At 43.1% G+C, this 17,608-nt stretch overlaps 1 protein-coding gene across 7 annotated transcripts in view; it reads right to left on the bottom strand.

Moving 5' to 3' along the window:
* pcsk5b (proprotein convertase subtilisin/kexin type 5b) overlaps window positions 1-17,402 on the bottom strand; it is a 67,224-nt gene extending 49,822 nt beyond the window's left edge. For 2 of the 7 annotated variants that reach the window (XM_045706950.2, XM_045706951.2), the window contains exons 1-5: window positions 16,829-17,400; window positions 8,398-8,502; window positions 3,235-3,381; window positions 1,520-1,663; window positions 1,310-1,386 (exon numbers count right to left, since the gene is read on the bottom strand). In XM_045706950.2, the coding sequence (XP_045562906.1) occupies window positions 1,310-1,386; window positions 1,520-1,663; window positions 3,235-3,381; window positions 8,398-8,502; window positions 16,829-17,008 (653 nt within the window). In that variant the 5' untranslated portion in view covers window positions 17,009-17,400. Of the gene's footprint in view, window positions 1-1,309; window positions 1,387-1,509; window positions 1,667-3,234; window positions 3,382-8,397; window positions 8,503-16,828 lie in introns of those variants that run through there. The other 5 variants (XM_045706948.2, XM_014172187.3, XM_014172190.3 and 2 more) reach the window with 5 other exon arrangements.
* Between the last annotated feature and the right edge of the window lie 206 nt (window positions 17,403-17,608).

Here is a 17,608-nt window from a genome sequence, read left to right as displayed (position 1 = left end):
AATCCCATGCTCAAACACACACACGCCCTCGCTAGCCTAAAGGTTCTACTGTAGTGTATTCCATCACCTGGCTGGAACCTCTACACTTATGGCAGCCGTATGGACAATTTGTTGAGCCAACATTCAAATCCTTCAGTCCTGTTTGGCTTCACACATCGCCAGTCTTCCTGAGTTTCCTCTACATGTGTGTGTTGTTTGCTCTCAGCCCATCTCCATGCCATGCCTGCTCCAAGTCAGTCTGAACCAGACCATCTGTGGGATGAATAAAGGGCAATGTGAATAACACACTGTCTGGATCAATCCTGGAGGTCAATCCTTTGTTTAGCTCACGGAAGTGGAGTTTTACATTATAGCAGAGATTCTACCACATGGAAATGCCCAAATTCACCAGCAGATGTGTTCCTCATAAGCAGAAAGAACAGCTTGTTCTCCTCTAGAAACACACGCACTCAGAATAGGTAACAAAAACAGTGGATGCAGTTTCTTTGAAAATCGGAGAAAGTGCTGGTTTATAGAAAGGGACTTAGTCGGTAGAGGGGACCATTCTGGTCTCTTTGTTTGGTCTGGATCAGAAGTGGCAAGTCCTCCCGCTTAAAATCAGTACCATGTCATAAAGCTAGAGCCGAGAAATTGGATCACCTACCACCACCACACTCGTGTCTCTAACCAAACATATTGAATAGGGACATAGCAAGTGTATCAACAGTGTGGGGCAGCTTTCATAGAACCTCTCATAAATGGTGTTCCCTCAATGTTTATATGATCACTTAGAATACGTCCTCCAAGACAAGTTGGGACGATGGAAAGATACAAGTCTGTCTGAAAATGCGTGTAGTGTGTAAGCTTTAGGTAGCTAGCAAAAACACACTAATGGCTGTGTTCCAACAGCCTCGCTAGCAGCATACTACCTAGAATAAAGTAATGAGTTGGGCCATGCATTCTAAGCAGTATGCTAGTATGGACATTGGAACGTACCCATTATTGTGACAGACTTGTCAACGAGCCCCACTCAGAGGGAGAGGTGGAAAGAGAGAGAGAGAAAAAGAAAGAGAGGGAAGGGCAAAGTGAGAGAGCGAGGGAGAGAGCAGACCATGATCCGTCTAAAGCAGTGGGCTAGTTAACCTCCTGTCTCTTTAAGAAAACAAACTACCACAGAGTGCTGAGCGTTTGCCAAGGCATTTGGGCTAGAGCGTCCAAAACCACTGACAGCCAAACTGGCACAGGACACAGGGCTCCCAGGCAGAGAAGAGCCACACACACACACACACACACACACACGAGAGAGTGATGCTGTGACCTGGTATCTTACTTGTTTTCGTTGCTGGCATCATAACGGGGCATGGGGTCCATGTCGTTCCCGTTGACATCATAACTGGCCTGGTTGTCCTGGAAACAGAGGGAAAAGCCTTCACCATCATGGTCTTATGGCCGAGCAGCATAAATCCACCAATGGCTGAACACGCCACACACACTCCTACTACAACACACATACCCCATTCCAAAACGCACCCACACTCACGTAGTTCTGAATGAGGTCGGGGTGGTTCCTCTCGATGCCGTCGTCTAGGATGGTGATCACCACGTCCTTCCCTGTGTAGCCCCTCTTCCACGCCCCCACTATATTCATGTCCGACTGGCAGTTATGGATGTCATCGTTACAGTGCTGGCACACACGCACATACACATGTCACTGGAATAGTGCTGAAATAAAACTAGCAACCCACTTAAGTGGTCATTACAGTTCTGGAACAGTGAGACATCTGTGTTGTGGCAACAGTGTGATCACATAGATATAGGCCCTGCTTGAATACTTTTGAAATGCAGCTTTCCACCCTCCGTTCCTTGAAGTAGTCACTGATCTGACATGTCTGGATTGGTGAAAGATATGAAGTGGGGTTCTTGCTTTAACCTATCAAATCATTCTAGATCATCAGTGAATAGTCCAATGAGAAAAGAAACAAAGCATTTGAACAGCTGTCAAGCAGGTCCAGAGATGGCAGGAGAAAGTCAGTTGTAGGCTAATGCCCAGGTTAACAAATGCCAATGGACATGAACATGGACAAAGACTACTAAACAAGTACTGCCTAAAATCATAAACCGTAAACACTCATGATTGATTATTTATGACAAAGTCCAAGCTCTATCCTCTGTCCAAAAACACTGGACTGATAAGAACTAAGGTCAAAGTATTGGTGTTATCTTTGCCAAGTTAACCATTGACAGAACCCAGAAGAAGAGCAAAAGACCAGAGAGCGTACAAATAGCGCACTCACACACAAAATGGAAGGGGAGTAATGGTTTGTACGTGGATGTGACTAGCGGCCACAAGCGAGTGAAGTATTCTTTCTGTGTAGAGCTACATATCTTGTGCAGTCTGGACGGAGTCATTTGACACTGCTGTGGGCATTTAAAATCCTCTCAATGTCAGATCAGCTTTAATATTGCAGATAGTTTTTTTTGCATGTATGCACTACAGTTCAAACATTTGGGGTCACTTAGAAATTCTTGTTTTTGAAATAAAAGCATTTTTGTCCAGTAAAACTGAAGATCTCGTACAACACTGTGTACCACTCTCTTTACAGAACAGAGCAAACTGGCTCTAACCAGAATAGAAAGGAGTGGGAGGCCCCGGTGCACAACTGAGCAAGAGGACAAGTAAATTAGAGTGTCTAGTTTGAGAAACAGACACCTCCCAAGTCCTCAACTGGCAGCTTTATTAAATAGTCCCTGCAAAACACCAGTCTCAACGTCATCAGTGAAGAGGCGACTCCGGGATGCTGGCCTTCTAGGCAGAGTTCCTCTGTCCAGTGTATGTGTTCTTTTGTCCATCTTAATCTTTTATTGGCTAGTCTGAGAAATTGCTTTTTCTTTGCAACTCTGCCTAGAAGGCCAGCATCCCGGAGTCGCCTCTTCACTGATGACGTTGAGACTGGTGTTTTTCAGGGACTATTTAATAAAGCTGCCAGTTGAGGACTTGTAAGGTGTCTGTTTCTCAAACTAGACACTAATGTACTTGTCCTCTCGCTCAGTTGTGCACCGGGCCTCCCACTCCTCTTTCTATTCTGGTTAGTGCCAGTTTGCGCTGTTCTGTGAAGGGAGTAGTACACAGCGTTGTACGAGATCTTCAGTTTTACTAGACAAAAATGTGCTTTTATTTCAAAAGCAAGAATTTCTAAGTGACCCCAAACTTTTGAACTGTAGTGTATATATGCAATATGTGGTCCGCATACTCACTATGTACCACATACTGCTCCACTTGGCGTCATTGAAGAATATGGACTGGGCGGGACTGGTCTGGGCGGGGCTGGTGAGGGGGGGAGGGGCCGCCTTGTAATCCCTCTTGATCCGCCTCTTTACCACCTGCTGCTGAATCCACTCCACCTATAGCAGAGGCCACACCATTGCACAGTGAAGAAAAGAAAAAAGCATCAAAACATATCCAATGGTTGAACAGGAAAATGCAGGGTTGTTGGGCAGGCATGTTCAGAGTGGACAATGGGTGAGTTAGTTTTAAATAGGCGGTGGAATCTCCACCCACCTGGGGCACCAGGCCATGCAAAACGAACTTGACCAATGGAAGATGGAGGGGTGTTTGTGGATAACTACACAAAATAAAACGCGCATACAATTTTCTTATGTGAACACGCATACAAATTTATCAGGTCACAATCTCTCAAACCTAATGGATTCGTTTCAAGGAATTCCTTGGCAAGCTCATCTCAGAAATTTGGGAGCGTTGGGTAGGATTCTTTTTGTAACGACTGCTGCCTTTCACTTTTACCCAAGGTAGGCTAATCGTTCAGGTAAAACAATAACAAATCAGAGACGGAGGTGATCAACTTTAACATTCATAGAAAGCTAAGAAGAAAGAGGGTGAAAGAAAAAATCCTATCAGAGTGAAGTATGACCTACTAAAACAATCTGTCAGTTTCTCCAGAGAGCGGAGGAGGGAAAAGAGATGAGGAATGGACACAGAAAAACACTGGCAGAAAGAGAGAGTGAGTGTGATTGAGAGATAGAGGAGAGGGTGTAAAAAAAGGGGGGGATAGAATGACAAAACACAGGCAAAAGGGGGGGACTGATGGAGAAAGATTTCATAAGCCAGAATGTAATTAAATAAAAAATAAAACATTTGTAACAGTGATGGATGGCGATGATCATGTGAAGACAGAGCAGGCACAAGTCTCTTCTCATTTCACCAAGTCTGTCATCAGTTTCAAAGCAACCATTTACACACCTCATTAAGCTCAGAACAGCAGAGCCATCATTATACGTGTGTGTGTGTGTCTGTCTCGAGCTCCCTGTGTCTGTCTGTCCACCCAATGTCCATGTGTGTTTGTGTAACGGATGATAAGCGGTAAGCCTAATGCAGCGGTCCTCAGACCGTCACCTAGACAGGAAGTCCGACCGCCGGCAGCCAGTCCTCCATTAGTTCCACCACTGACCTGCGAGTCCAGTGAGACGGAGAGAAGACGGATCCTCCCTCTCCAGATGGTGAAATGGACTCCTGAAATACAACTGCTTCTGCATTCCCCTTCTTAAGGATTTGGAGGTGTCTCTCTCTTGCAGTCTCTCCCGCTGACTTGGTCTGTAACCAAGGGCAACCAGGATCCCAAAAAAATAAAATCCAGCTATACTGTAGAAGTGTCAGCTGAAATGGCACTTTAGAAATGCTTCCTTCCTTGATGCGATCACTGATCTGACATGAAAGTATAGATAGAAGCAAAGTGATAGGGTCCTTGCCTATACCTATCCAAATCTGTTAAAATCAGTGACGACACTGAACAAAAATATTAGACGCAACAATTTCAAAGATTTTACTAAGTTACAGTTCATACAAGAAAATTAGTCAATTGAAATAAACGAATTAGGCCCTAATCTATGGATTTCACATGACTGGAAATAGAGATGCATTTGTTGGTCACAGATACCTTTAAAAACAAAAAGTACGGGCGTGGATCATCAAACCAGTCAGTATCTGGTGTGACCACCATTTGCCTCATGCAGCACAATACATCTCCTCATATAGTTGATCAGACTGTTGATTGTGGCCTGTGGAATGTTGTCCCACTCCTCTTTAATGGCTGGGTGAAGTTGCTGGATATTGGCGTGAACTGGAACGCGCTGTCGTACACGTTGATCCATAGCATCCCGAACATGCTCAGTGGGTGACATGTCTGGTGAGTATGCAGGCCATGGAAGAACTGGAACATTTTCAGCTTGAAGGAATTGAGTACAGATCCTTGCGACATGGGGCTGTGCATTATGCTGAAACATGACGGCGACGGTTGAATGGCACGACAATGGGCCTCAGGATCGTGCCGGTATCTCTGTGCATTCAAATTGATAAAACGCAATTGTGTTCATAGTCTGTAGTTTATGCCTGCCCATACCATAACCCCACCATGGGGCACTCTGTTCACAACGTTGACATTAGTAAACCGCTCACCCACATGACGCCATACACACTCTGCCATCTGCCCGATACAGTTGAAACTAGAGGTCGACCGATTATGATTTTTTTTCAACGCCGATACCGATTATTGGATGACCAAAAAAAGCCGATACCAGTTCTCTTTTACATTTTTTTTATTTTAAAATCTGCTGATTTTTTAAATACATTTGTAATAATGACAATTACAACAATACTGAATGAACCCTTTTATTTTAACTTAATACATAAAATCTATTTAGTCTCAAATAAATCATGAAACGTGTTCAATTTGGTTTAAATAATGCAAAAACAGTGTTGGAGAAGTACAAGTGCAATATGTGCCATGTAAAAAAGCTAACGTTTAAGTTCCTTGCTCAGAACATATGAAAGCTGATGGTTCAATATTCCCAGTTAAGAAGTTTTAGGTTGTAGTTATAGGAATTATGACGCGATGACTATTTATTTCTCTTTAATATACCTTTGACTATTGGATGTTCTTATAGGCACTTTAGTATTGCCAGCCTAATCTCGGGAGTTGATAGGCTTGAAGTCAAACAGTGCTGTGCATCAAGCATTGCTAAGAGCTGCTCGCAAACACAGTAAAGTGCTGTTTGAATGAATGCTTACGAGCGTACTGCTGCCTACCACCGCTCAGTCAGAGACTGCTCTATCAAATCATAGACTTACCATATAAAACACACAAATACGAGCCAAAACGTTTATTCTTTCAGTGAAATACGGAACCATTCTGTATTTTGTCGAACGGTTGGCAACCCTCAGTCTAAATATTGCTGTTACATTGCACAACCTTCAATGTTATGTCATAATTATGTACAATTCTGGCAAAATAATTACGGTCTTTGTTAGGAAGAAAAACAGTTGGCAACGAGCCAGGCGGCCCAAACTGTTGCATATACCCTGACTCTGCTTGCATTGAACGCAAAAGGAGTGACAATTTCCCTAGTTAATATTGCCTGCTAACATGAATTTATTTTAACTAAATATGCAGGTTTAAAAAGAACATACTTCTGTGTACTGATTTTAAGCAAGGCACTGATGTTTATGGTTAGGTACATTTGTGCAACGAATGTGCTTTTCTCGAATGCGCTTTTGTTAAATCATCACCCGTTTGGCGAAGTTGAATTAGACTGATTCGATGATAAATTAACAGGCACCGCATTGATTATATGCAACGCAAGACAAGCTAGTTAACCTAGTAATATCACCAACCATATGTAGTTAACTAGTGATTATGTGAAGATTGATTGTTTTTTAAAAGATAAGTTTAATGCTAGCTAGCAACTTATCTTTGCTCATTGCAGCCACAAGGTCCTTTTGACGCTGCACTTGCGTAACAAGTGGGTAGCCTGCCACGTAGTCTCCTCATGGATTGCAATGTAATTGGCCATAATCGGCATCTAAAAAAGCCGATTACCAATTGTTGTGAAAACTTGAAATCAGCCCTGATTAAATCGGCCATGCCGATTAGTCGGTCGACCTCTAGTTGAAACTGGGATTCATCCATGAAAAACACAATTCTCCAATGTGCCAATGGCCATCAAAGGTGAGCATTTGCCCACTGAAGTCAGTTACGACGCCTAACTGCAGACAGGTCAAAACTCTGGTGAGGACAACGAGCATGCAGATGAGCTTCCCTGAGACGGTTTCTGACAGTTTGAGCAGAAATCATTCAGTTGTGCAAACCCACAGTTTCATCAGCTGTCCAGGTGGCTGGTCTCAGACAATTCCGCAGGTGAAGAAGCCAGATGTGGTGTTCCTGGGCTGGTGTGGTTACACGTGGTCTGCAGTTGTGAGGCCATTTGGACATGGTGCCAAATTGTCTAAAACGTTGGAGGCAGCATTTGGTAGAGAAATGAACATAACATTACCTGGCAACAGCTCTGGTGGACATTCTTGCAGTCAGCATGCCAATTGCACGCTCCCTCAAAACTTGAGACATCTGTGGCATTGTGTTGTGTGGCAACTGCACATTTTAGAGTGGCCTTTTATTGTCCCCAGCACAAGTTGCACCTTTGTAATGATCATACTGTTTAGTCAGTTTAATCAAATTGCTGGGATGTTTTATTTCAGCTCATGAAACCAAAAACTTTACATTTCACTTTACATTTTTGTTCAGTGTACTTTGAGTGTTTGAAAACGGGGCCTAATGTCACTCGGGTGAGGTCAGTCACACACCCGCTCTCCAAGCCGACGACCTTGGGCTGGTAACTTACTGACAGCCATGACCTTTGTGTCCCACATGCGCCAGGCGGCACGTCAGCAAGCCATAAAGCCATTAATCACTGCCTTGTCACCATGGAGACCTGCGTGCCAACAGGTAGATCGCAGCGCGCACACACACACAAGGTGTGTCCGCTACACCCATCTGACTCACACACATAGATGACTGTCATTAGACAACTAAACATAACAACGTGATTATTTCTATAACTGGCTACACGGACTGACCCCAGTGCCTCCATGATAGAGAGCAGCCCGAAAACAGCAGTGAAACGATACTGGCATCAGAATGGTAATGATATGACACTGATCCCTGAACAGTAGTGATGGGAGCAGAAAGACTCCCAGCTAAGACTGCAGACCCAGCTGACATTTAAACATGTCCTCCCTGTCAACCCTTCACACAGGAGAGAAACTAGAGGGGAAGAAGGGAGAAAGGGGGAGTCTTGTGTAATAAACAGAGTCAAAGCTGAAAAGGGCCAACATATCCAGCAACAGTATATAATACATAATTCATCAAAGAACTCTCATTGAATGACAACTATGCTCAGCAGTGCTATGGCTGGTAGACTTTCCATCGGTGTGCTGAACTACAGTTGTGCCCTGTAATATACGCATCATCAGGGCGAGACCAAGGGTGGTGTTCTGTGACTCATCAATAATGCAGGCGTGTGTCGATGACCTGGTGGGGTGGCCCGCCAGCACGGTGAGGCGAGGCTTACCTTGGACTCCATCGAGATGAAGCTGTGGCCACCGCGACTGGAGAGAGTTGACCTTTTGATGGTCCTGCTGTGAAAGAAGTGATAGTGGTCCTTCAGGTCGCCAATCTACCGAATAAAAACACACCACGATCAGTCTACAGTAAAAACACTGGTTGCATTCAAATGTCAACCATGTCAGAGAGGAATTAAACAGCATAACCCATAAACCACAAACCTCCAAAATAAGAAAGACCGAGACAGACATGAGGCAGGCGAAGTGTGATTAACTTTAATAATTCAGAGGCAGATTATCAAACCGTAATGGCTGCCAGGTGTCATATACCCTTCCCATTGACCCAGGGCTTTAAAGGAGCCACCCAAGGGACTGTATGAAGCCCCTATATCCTTTCAGGCAACTCACAATGTTTCACTCCAAACCAGGGTTGTATTCATTAGGGTACACGGTAGCAAAACAACAAAAGGAAAACAGAGTTTCTTATTAGACAGGTAGGTCCAGGTATTTCTTTCAGTAGAATATGCCCAGGGGGCATGCTTTCATCGCGTCACTGTCAGAACGTGAAAGCCACAAGGCAACAGCAGGTATAGTCACACTCAATAGCGTCAGGACTGCAAAGACATGAAGCCCAAAATTGTCATGTTAAATTTCCAAATCAAGACATACGACATCTTTAGTCTCAAACCCCACACAGAAAGATATAAAACGGTGCGTTCAGAAGCCGTCTGAAAATTGGAGGTACAAGTTCCTGACTCGGAAACAAATACACTTCCTGCTAACTTGGATGGAATTCTATGATCCTTGCTTAACCCATAGCAAGGGTTTGGTGTCCCAACATGCACCGCGATATGTTTTGGAGTTTGCACAATTTTATAAAACAGAATCGAAAGCCGTGCTTAATGATATGGCATGTGCCTTTGTGTCTGATTGAGGCGTGACACATCGATTGATGTTTTACTGTTAATAGGTTATCTTCTAAAATAAAAACAGGTAATTTGTCCATTTGGATTTCATGCTCGTTTTATCGTTACATTTTTTTTAACAAATTGGATCACTCAAGTCATAAGCATGTCCCGAAGTTGATCGGGGATGATCCCCTCACCGTGCTTGAAGTCACCCTCAGTTACATCAACAAGTCTGACAATGGAGGGGCCTCAGTGAGTTGGTAGGGATGAGGGCCTGGTTTGAGATTCAGCTACAACCAGTTGACTACCTACTTCAAAATGGTGAAAGCCCTCAATGGCAATGACAATGCTAAAACAGGCTTTGGGGCAAGTATGAACTTTATCCAACTCTGGGCTAGAATGATGATACGTTACAACTCGTAAACTATCACTGACTGTTCACCTTTCTACCCAAAAGATGATAAAGCGAAGACATTTTCATCTTAATGTGTATAACGTGGCTAGTTTTACCCAGTCTATGGTTTGTCAACATAAGCAGTGGAATTACATTTACATTTTAGTCATTTAGCAGACGCTCTTATCCAGAGCGACTTACAGTAGTGAATGCATACATTTCATACATTTTTTGTTCCCGTACTGGTCCCCCGTGGGGATCGAACCCACAACCCTGGCGTTGCAAACACCATGCTCTACCAACTGAGCCACACGGGACCATTACGCTGAGACTCAGAAAATTCACATCTCCAAAAACACCTTTACTGAAAGAACTGTACAGAAGCAAAATTTGGTAACAAAATTACAGTAAAATCCTCAAATGTAAATATCTGCACCGAATTAAGATTCAAAAGATGTCTGCAGAAAGAATGCAGAAATGACATTATTTAATAAACTGTGGATGTTGAAATCAAGACCCGGTCCAGACCGTCCCCCAAAAAATGACGTCTGTGGACATTGAAATCAAGGCCAGGGCGAATGGACCCAATTTCAACGTCCATTGACGTCCGGTCAGTGGAGATGCTGGTTACAGCAAATGGAAAGAGGGGGCTCATGGGTAGCTGTCAGTAAGAGCCGGGAGAGGTAACATTATCTGGAGAGGGAGAGAGAGGGGTTGTCCAGACAGTTCACACTCGCTTTGACCACCAGACGACAGAAAGAACGGAACAGTTATGAGCTGAACGTAACGGTATGCCAGTAGAAGGGAGGACAGTAACAGGTGACTACTATTATTTGGTATTGTAGCCAATGCAGTAAGTCCGGTACTGAGCACGAAGTCCGTTACTGAGTTTTAAATCACTTAGTAATTCAAACAAAAATGTATATCAGTAAAAACACTAAATAATTGGTAGGTCTACCTTTACTTGTTACTTCCATGAACTTAGAATTATCCTCCAATAGAAAATATGTGGGTTTTTGGTAACAGATTTACAAGGCAATGTTCCTTAAACATATAGAAGGCAAATCATTTCCCCAAAACTAAATATAAGCATTGATATTAGTTGGTGGGGTCATTACGTCAACATTGTGTATTTCTAATACCTTTTAAAGACTGTCTGGTAGATGTTTTCCAAAATCCCTTTTCCATCTGTTTGACCAGAAGTCAAATCCATTACCTATGCCTAATTTTGAAGATGGAAAATGTATCTATGCCTTAATTTCCCAAAAAGAGACTCTTGGCTGTCATTTGACACCCAATTTGACATGCTCCTACAAACTTCACATAAAGGACCCATGAGCACCTAACATGGAAATCACCCTAACACACTTGTTAGCTAGCTTTAACCATCTAGCTAAAATATAATTGGTTTAAGAGTTGTTCCGACTTCAACTTCATCTAGATCAATGGATAACACACCAGATGTTAAAGGACCATTCTCTTGCAATACACTTCATGTACAAACCATAGCCCTGTGTCTTTAAAACTGCTCTCAGATCAGTGCTTGGCCCAGAGTCTGGGAAATGGACAGGGGGCTCCATAAGTAACAGGATTATTGGTTGGTTCCATACAGAATGCCTGATAGAGGTGCTCTCCCAATAGCCAACTATTCCTTTACATTGGAGTCATTAAGCAGACGCTCTTATCTAGAAGGATTTACAGTAGTGTGTGCAAACATTTTCACATTTGTTCGTACCGTTCCTCCATGGGAATCAAACCCACAACCCTAGCATTGCAAGTGAAATGATCTACCAACTGCCTTACTCCCTCTCCATCCATCAGTGTGTTTCTGTATCATTGCATGTTCTCATCCCTCTATCCCTGTCAACTGAATGACACTGTCCTTCTCAGGTCACCCGCTCTGTACACATCCCCTCTCCCCTACCGTTTTGTTTTTCTCTGACAATCTCTTTGCATGTGTCCACAACAGTATTTATGTACACATTGCCATTTCCCTGTTTTGCCAAGTCGCCCTCGCAAAATAGGTTATTAACCTCAATGGGTCTTACCTGGTTAAATAAAGGTCTTCCTCAACTTCATTATTGCATGAATGTCCCTAAATAAACAACCTACTTCCATCCTGAAAATAATTATAATCATGGGAACTTATTGAGTGTCAAGAACTTTATTTCATACACCCACACATGTATGCCTTTAGTACCTCAATGTTCTCAAGATCTGAATGTGTGGGGTCCCCATGAGTGAGAGAGCGAGAGAGTGTGTGCCTGTATGTGACTGTGCACTTAAGACATTAGTGTCAAAGTTCAGGTTAGGAGACTGGTGCAATATTGCCACCTGGGAGTGTCTTATAGAGCTTTAAGGCATCAACATGCTTCGGTTCAGCTGGCGCTTTAAAAGATCTATATAGCTGCAATAGTACCGTTTGTCCACCTTGAGACACCGTAGCCAGTAGTCTGAATTAATCTCAGATAAATCAAGAACCATTTAATTTGACATCTAAGATGTTCGGTGCAGCATGAAAACAGTGTCTCCTGTAGAATGACAAACACCTTGAAGAATCCCTACTGGTGACCAATCACTGGTCAAAGGGCGAACTTCGGCTTGCCTCAAGACAAAATGCTGTGCGCTCCAACAGCCGAAAAACGCCTAGCAAAAGCTGCCTAACACCTAAAACGTCAGAAAATATGCACTAACTGTCAACTGGGAAGCATATGGTAAGCTTAAAAAGGGGAATGGGGGGGGTATAAGACTCTCAGTTCCATAAAGGGGGTGGCTGGTATAATTATGGAGAAAGAGGGGCGGGAGGTGTGAGGGCAGGATGTCCCTGTGATTATCCTAGTCCACAACAGAAACTTTCCACCTGTCAGAATATCTGTGGAGAGAGAGCGCTTTGGATTGCCTGGTTTTGTCGTTGCTAGATATTTCTCCCATATAGACCACCCTCTTAAATGTGTGTCGCTAAGCAACCAAATGTTGCCTACTCTGAACTTGCATGGGCCTCTCTGATTACAAGGAGAATTGTTGAACAAAATGACATCACAATTAAATCCAGTAAGTGTGCCCATATCTCCTCTTGGCTATAGCATTTTGTTTCCAGTGTTGTACCTGACAGCAGTTATGGATTGGAGTGGGGAGGGTTGGTGGTGACAGTAGACGTTCCTTAGGAATGACATCAACAGGCACACCATAACAGATACGCAGAATGGATTGGTACTTTCAGAGCAATTCACATTATCAAACCCTTGGCAATGTCAAAGCATGCGTTCCATTCTTCCTTTACTGTGGCCACTTATAATCTCAAGCGCTTGTAATTTTATAAGGTTATTCAAATATTAATTTTGCAACTCATTTGGTTAAAGTATGCATTAAAGCTAGAATCCTTAATTGAAACAAAGTGCTGTCCCCGCCCCTGTTTTGCTAAAAAGCTAAGGATGGGGCTGAAGAAATGCAACCACTCAAATGCACAGACAGAGCTATAGATGCAAGGACTGACCATCCAGGATATCAAATGTATAGTTTTGAAGCTATACCATGTGTTTACATTTGTTGTTTACAAACATTTGAGGAAAACAATGTATATGTTGGGTTCCGATGTGGTACGACAGTTTAACTAAACTGATGAGGCATTTAAGTTATATTTTTCAGTAATCAAATGGGTATTATATATCACACATACGCCAGTCAAAAGTTGACACCTACTCATTCAAGGCTATTTTCTTAATTTTTACTATTTTCTACATTGTAGAATAATAGTGAAGACATCAAAACTATGAAGTAACATATGGAATCATGTAGTAACCAAAAAAGCATTAAATCAAAATATGTTTTATATTTGAGATTCTTCAAAGTAGCAATCCTTTGCCTTGACAGCTTGCACACTCTTGGCATTCTCAACCAGCTTCATGAGGTAGTCACCTGGAATATATTTCAATTAACAGGTGTGCTTTGTTAAATGACTCAATAGCCTTGACTTCTCAAATGACTGCCTCGCCTGGTTTACCAACTACTTCTGATAGAGTTCAGTGTCAAATCGGAAGGCCTGTTGTCCGGACCTCTGGCAGTCTGTGGGGGTGCCGCAGGGTTAAATTCTCAGGCCGACTCTCTTCTCTGTATATATCAACGATATCGCTCTTGCTGCTGGTGATTCCCTGATCCACCTCTACGCAGACGACACCATTCTGTATACCTCTGGCCCATCTTTGAACACTGTGCTAACAAACCACCAAACGAGCTTCAACGCCATACAACACACCTTCGTGGCCTCCAACTGATTTTAAATGCTAGTAAAACTAAATGCATGCTCTTCAACCGATTGCACCCGTACCCTCCTGCCCAACTAGCATCACTACTCTGGACGGTTCTGACCTAGAATATGTGGACAACTACAAATACCTAGGTGTCTGGTTAGACTGTAAACTCTTCTTCCAGACTCACATTAAGCATATCCAATCCAAAATTAAATCTAGAATCGGCTTCTTATTTCGCAACAAAGCCTCCTTCACTCATGCCGCCAAACATACCCTTGTAAACCTGACTATCCTACCGATACTTGACTTCAGCGATGTCATTTACAAAATAGCCCCAACACTCTACTCAACAAATTGGATGCAGTCTATCACAGTGCCATCCGTTTTGTCACCAAAGCCCCATAAACTACCCACCACTGCGACCTGTACGCTCTTGTTGGCTGGCCCTCACTACACATCCGTAGCCAAACCCACTGGCTCCAGGTCATCTATAAGTCTTTGCTAGGTAAAGCCCCACCTTATCTCAGCTCACTGGTCACCATAGCAACACCCACCCGTAGCACAAGCTCCAGCAGGTATATTGCACTGGTCATCCCCAAAGCCAACACTTCCTTTGGCCGCCTTTCCTTCCAGTTCTCCGCTGCCAATGACTGGAACAAATTGCAAAAATCTCTGAAGCCTTATATCTCCCTCTAACTTTAAGCATCAGCGGTCAAATCAGCTTACCAATCACTGTACACAGCCAATCTGTAAATAGCACAGCCGACTACCTCATTCCCATATTATTACTTACCCTCTTGCACACCAGTATCTCTACTTGCACATCATCATCTGCACATCTATCACTCCAGTATTAATGCTAAATTGTAATTATTTTAACCTCTAGGGCCTATTTATTGCCTACCTCCCTACATTTGCACACACGGTACATAGATTCTTCCATTTTTATTTTGTGTTATTGACTGTATGTTTATGTATAACTCTTGTTTTTGTCATACTGCTTTGCTTTATCTTGGCCAGGTCACAGTTGTAAACGGGAACTTGTTCTCAACTGGCCAACTTGGTTAAATAAAGGTGAAATAAAAAAATTTAAACGTTAATTTGTGGAATTTCTTTCCTTCTTAATGTGTTCGAGCCAATCAGTTGTGTTGTGACAAGGTAAGGGTGGTATACAGAATGTAGCCCTATTTGGTAAAAGACCAAGTCCATATAAATGGCGAGAACAGTTCAAATAAGCAAAGACAAACAGTCCATCATTACTTTAAGACATGAAGTTCAGTCAATCCGGAAAATGTCAAGAACTTTGAAAGTTTCTTCAAGTGCAATAGCAAAAAACGTCAAGTGCTATGATGAAACTGGCTCTCAAAGGGAACCACCACAGGAAAGGAAGACCCAGAGTTAACTCTGCTGCAGAGGATAAGTTAAGAGTTACCAGCCTCAGAAATTGCAGCCCAAATAAATGCTACAGAGTTCAAGTAACAAACATCTCAACATCAACTATTCAGAGGAGACTGCGTGAATCTGGCCTTCATGGTCAAATTGCTGCAAAGAAACCACTACTAAAGGACACCAATAAGAAGAAGAGACTTGCTTGGGCCAAGAAACAAAAGCAACGGATATTAAACCGGTAGAAATCTGTCCTTTGGTATGATGAGTCCAAATTTGAGATTTTTGGTTCCAACCGCCGTGTCTTTGAGACAGAGTAGGTGAACGGATGATCGCCGCATGTGTGGTTTCCACAGTGAAGCATGGAGGTGTGATGGTGTGTGGGTGCTTTGCTGGTGACACTGTCAGTGATTTATTTTGAATTCAAGGCACACTTAACCAGCATGGTTACCACAGCATTCTGCAGTGATATGCCATCCCATCTGGTTTGCTCTTAGCGGGACTATCATTTGTTTTTCAACAGGACAATGACAAGACACCTCCAGGCTTTATATGGGCTATTTGACCAACAAGGAGAGTGATGGAGTGCTGCATCAGATGACCTGGCCTCCACAATCACCCAACCTCAAACCAATTGAGATGGTTTGGGATGAGTTGGACCGCAGAGTGAAGGAAAAGCAACCAACAAGTGCACAGCCATATGTGGGAACTCTTTCAAGACTGTTGGAAAAGCATTCCAAGTGAAGCTGGTTGGGAGAATGCCAAGAGTGTGCAAAGCTGTCAAGGCAAAAATAAGCTCTAATATATATATATATATATAGATTTGTTAAACACTTTTTTGGTTACTACATGATTCCGTGTGTTATTTCATAGTTTTGATGTCTTCACTATTATTCTAAAATGTAGAAAATAAAAACCCTTCACTGAGTAGGTGTATCCAAACTTGACTGGTACTGTAAATAATTAATTTATAAATCCCAAAATGTATGCAGCAACTAAGGATTCTAGGTTTAAGAGGCCCATATTGGTCTGAGCCATGAAATACGAGACATTAAACTGTTGGTAAAATTCTCCAATCCTAACAGCCCAATAAAACTGCTCTGCGGAACTGTGGGGCACCTGTTGTCCCACCGGTGTGGAGCCTAATCACTGCACCCCTGCCCCCTCTCTCGCTTTGTTCATGTCATAGTCAGTCCCGTGTGTGCCAGGCTGATCCCCGCCACACACACGCCAGAGAGACTATCCTGGGTTCAAGGTACATTATTTTGAGTGGAGGTAGCGTGTTCAGGCTGGCCCGGGATGTGAACTATCCAGTGTGGGCCCGGGTGACTATGACGTGTGAACTTCAATCGGACTGACAACAAAACACCACCGTTCAAAAGCAAAGTAAGTTTTAATTTATGAAAGAAAAAACACCAACGCTGTGCAGGATTTGACTTTGAAACTCTTTCGAATAAAAATGTAAAAAGGAACGAAAAGATAAGAGGAACAGTTTAAAACATACCTGTCCCATATTCTTATAGCCATATTTGTCTGCTATCCGATCAGCGAACACAGGTCCCCCGTTTATCCGTACAGCCCAATGGTTAGTGTAAATCCGAGCTTTGCACGGGGCAGACGTAAAACCGAGCCAGAGCGCCAGAACGCACATCAAGCCTCTTCTCAAAGCGGCGTTCCAAACCATCTTCCCCCACTTTTTCCCCGAACCTCCCGCGTCTCCCTCCGACTAAGAAAACAGCCAAACTTCTCTTCTCACCGCAGAGCAAGCAAGATTCTCATAAACTGTTCGATCCACATACACCGTAAATAAAATAGGAAAAAACGGAAACCGAAAAAAATTCTCAAAAGCCCGTTAGATGGTCCTGGTCTGTTCTCCGCGTGCTCTGCATGGAGAGTTCGAAGTTTGCGTTCAGTCTTGCTCCTTCGCAGCGGTGGGGGTAGTTTGTCTGAATGCAGTGCTTCGGGATAATTTATTTTCCCCAGAACTCGGATGTTGGTTCTCCTTCTCTCTTTAAAGTGGCGAAATGGCTACAGCGCCTCCCACCAAATAACTAGCGACAATTCGGAGTAGAAACAACTGATGCTGCGTTTATAACCAAGTGGGAAGGTGGTAAATACCGGTTTTGAAGTTGTAAAGACCAGTTGGATGCATTAACGTGCTTTGATCTCATTGAGAAACGCCGATTGGCTAATGGCCAACAAAATGCGTTAACCATGAACTAAAAGTGCCGCTATCATGCTTTTAAACAAACTATAGTGTTCAAAAACCATGTTAATAGATCTT

This window comes from Salmo salar, chromosome 24, assembly GCF_965601325.2.
Source record: "Salmo salar chromosome 24, fSalSal1, whole genome shotgun sequence".
In the NCBI taxonomy this organism is placed as follows: domain Eukaryota; kingdom Metazoa; phylum Chordata; class Actinopteri; order Salmoniformes; family Salmonidae; genus Salmo; species Salmo salar.
Note: the sequence above shows the minus strand (reverse complement) of the source record. Positions and strands in the feature narration are given on the sequence as shown.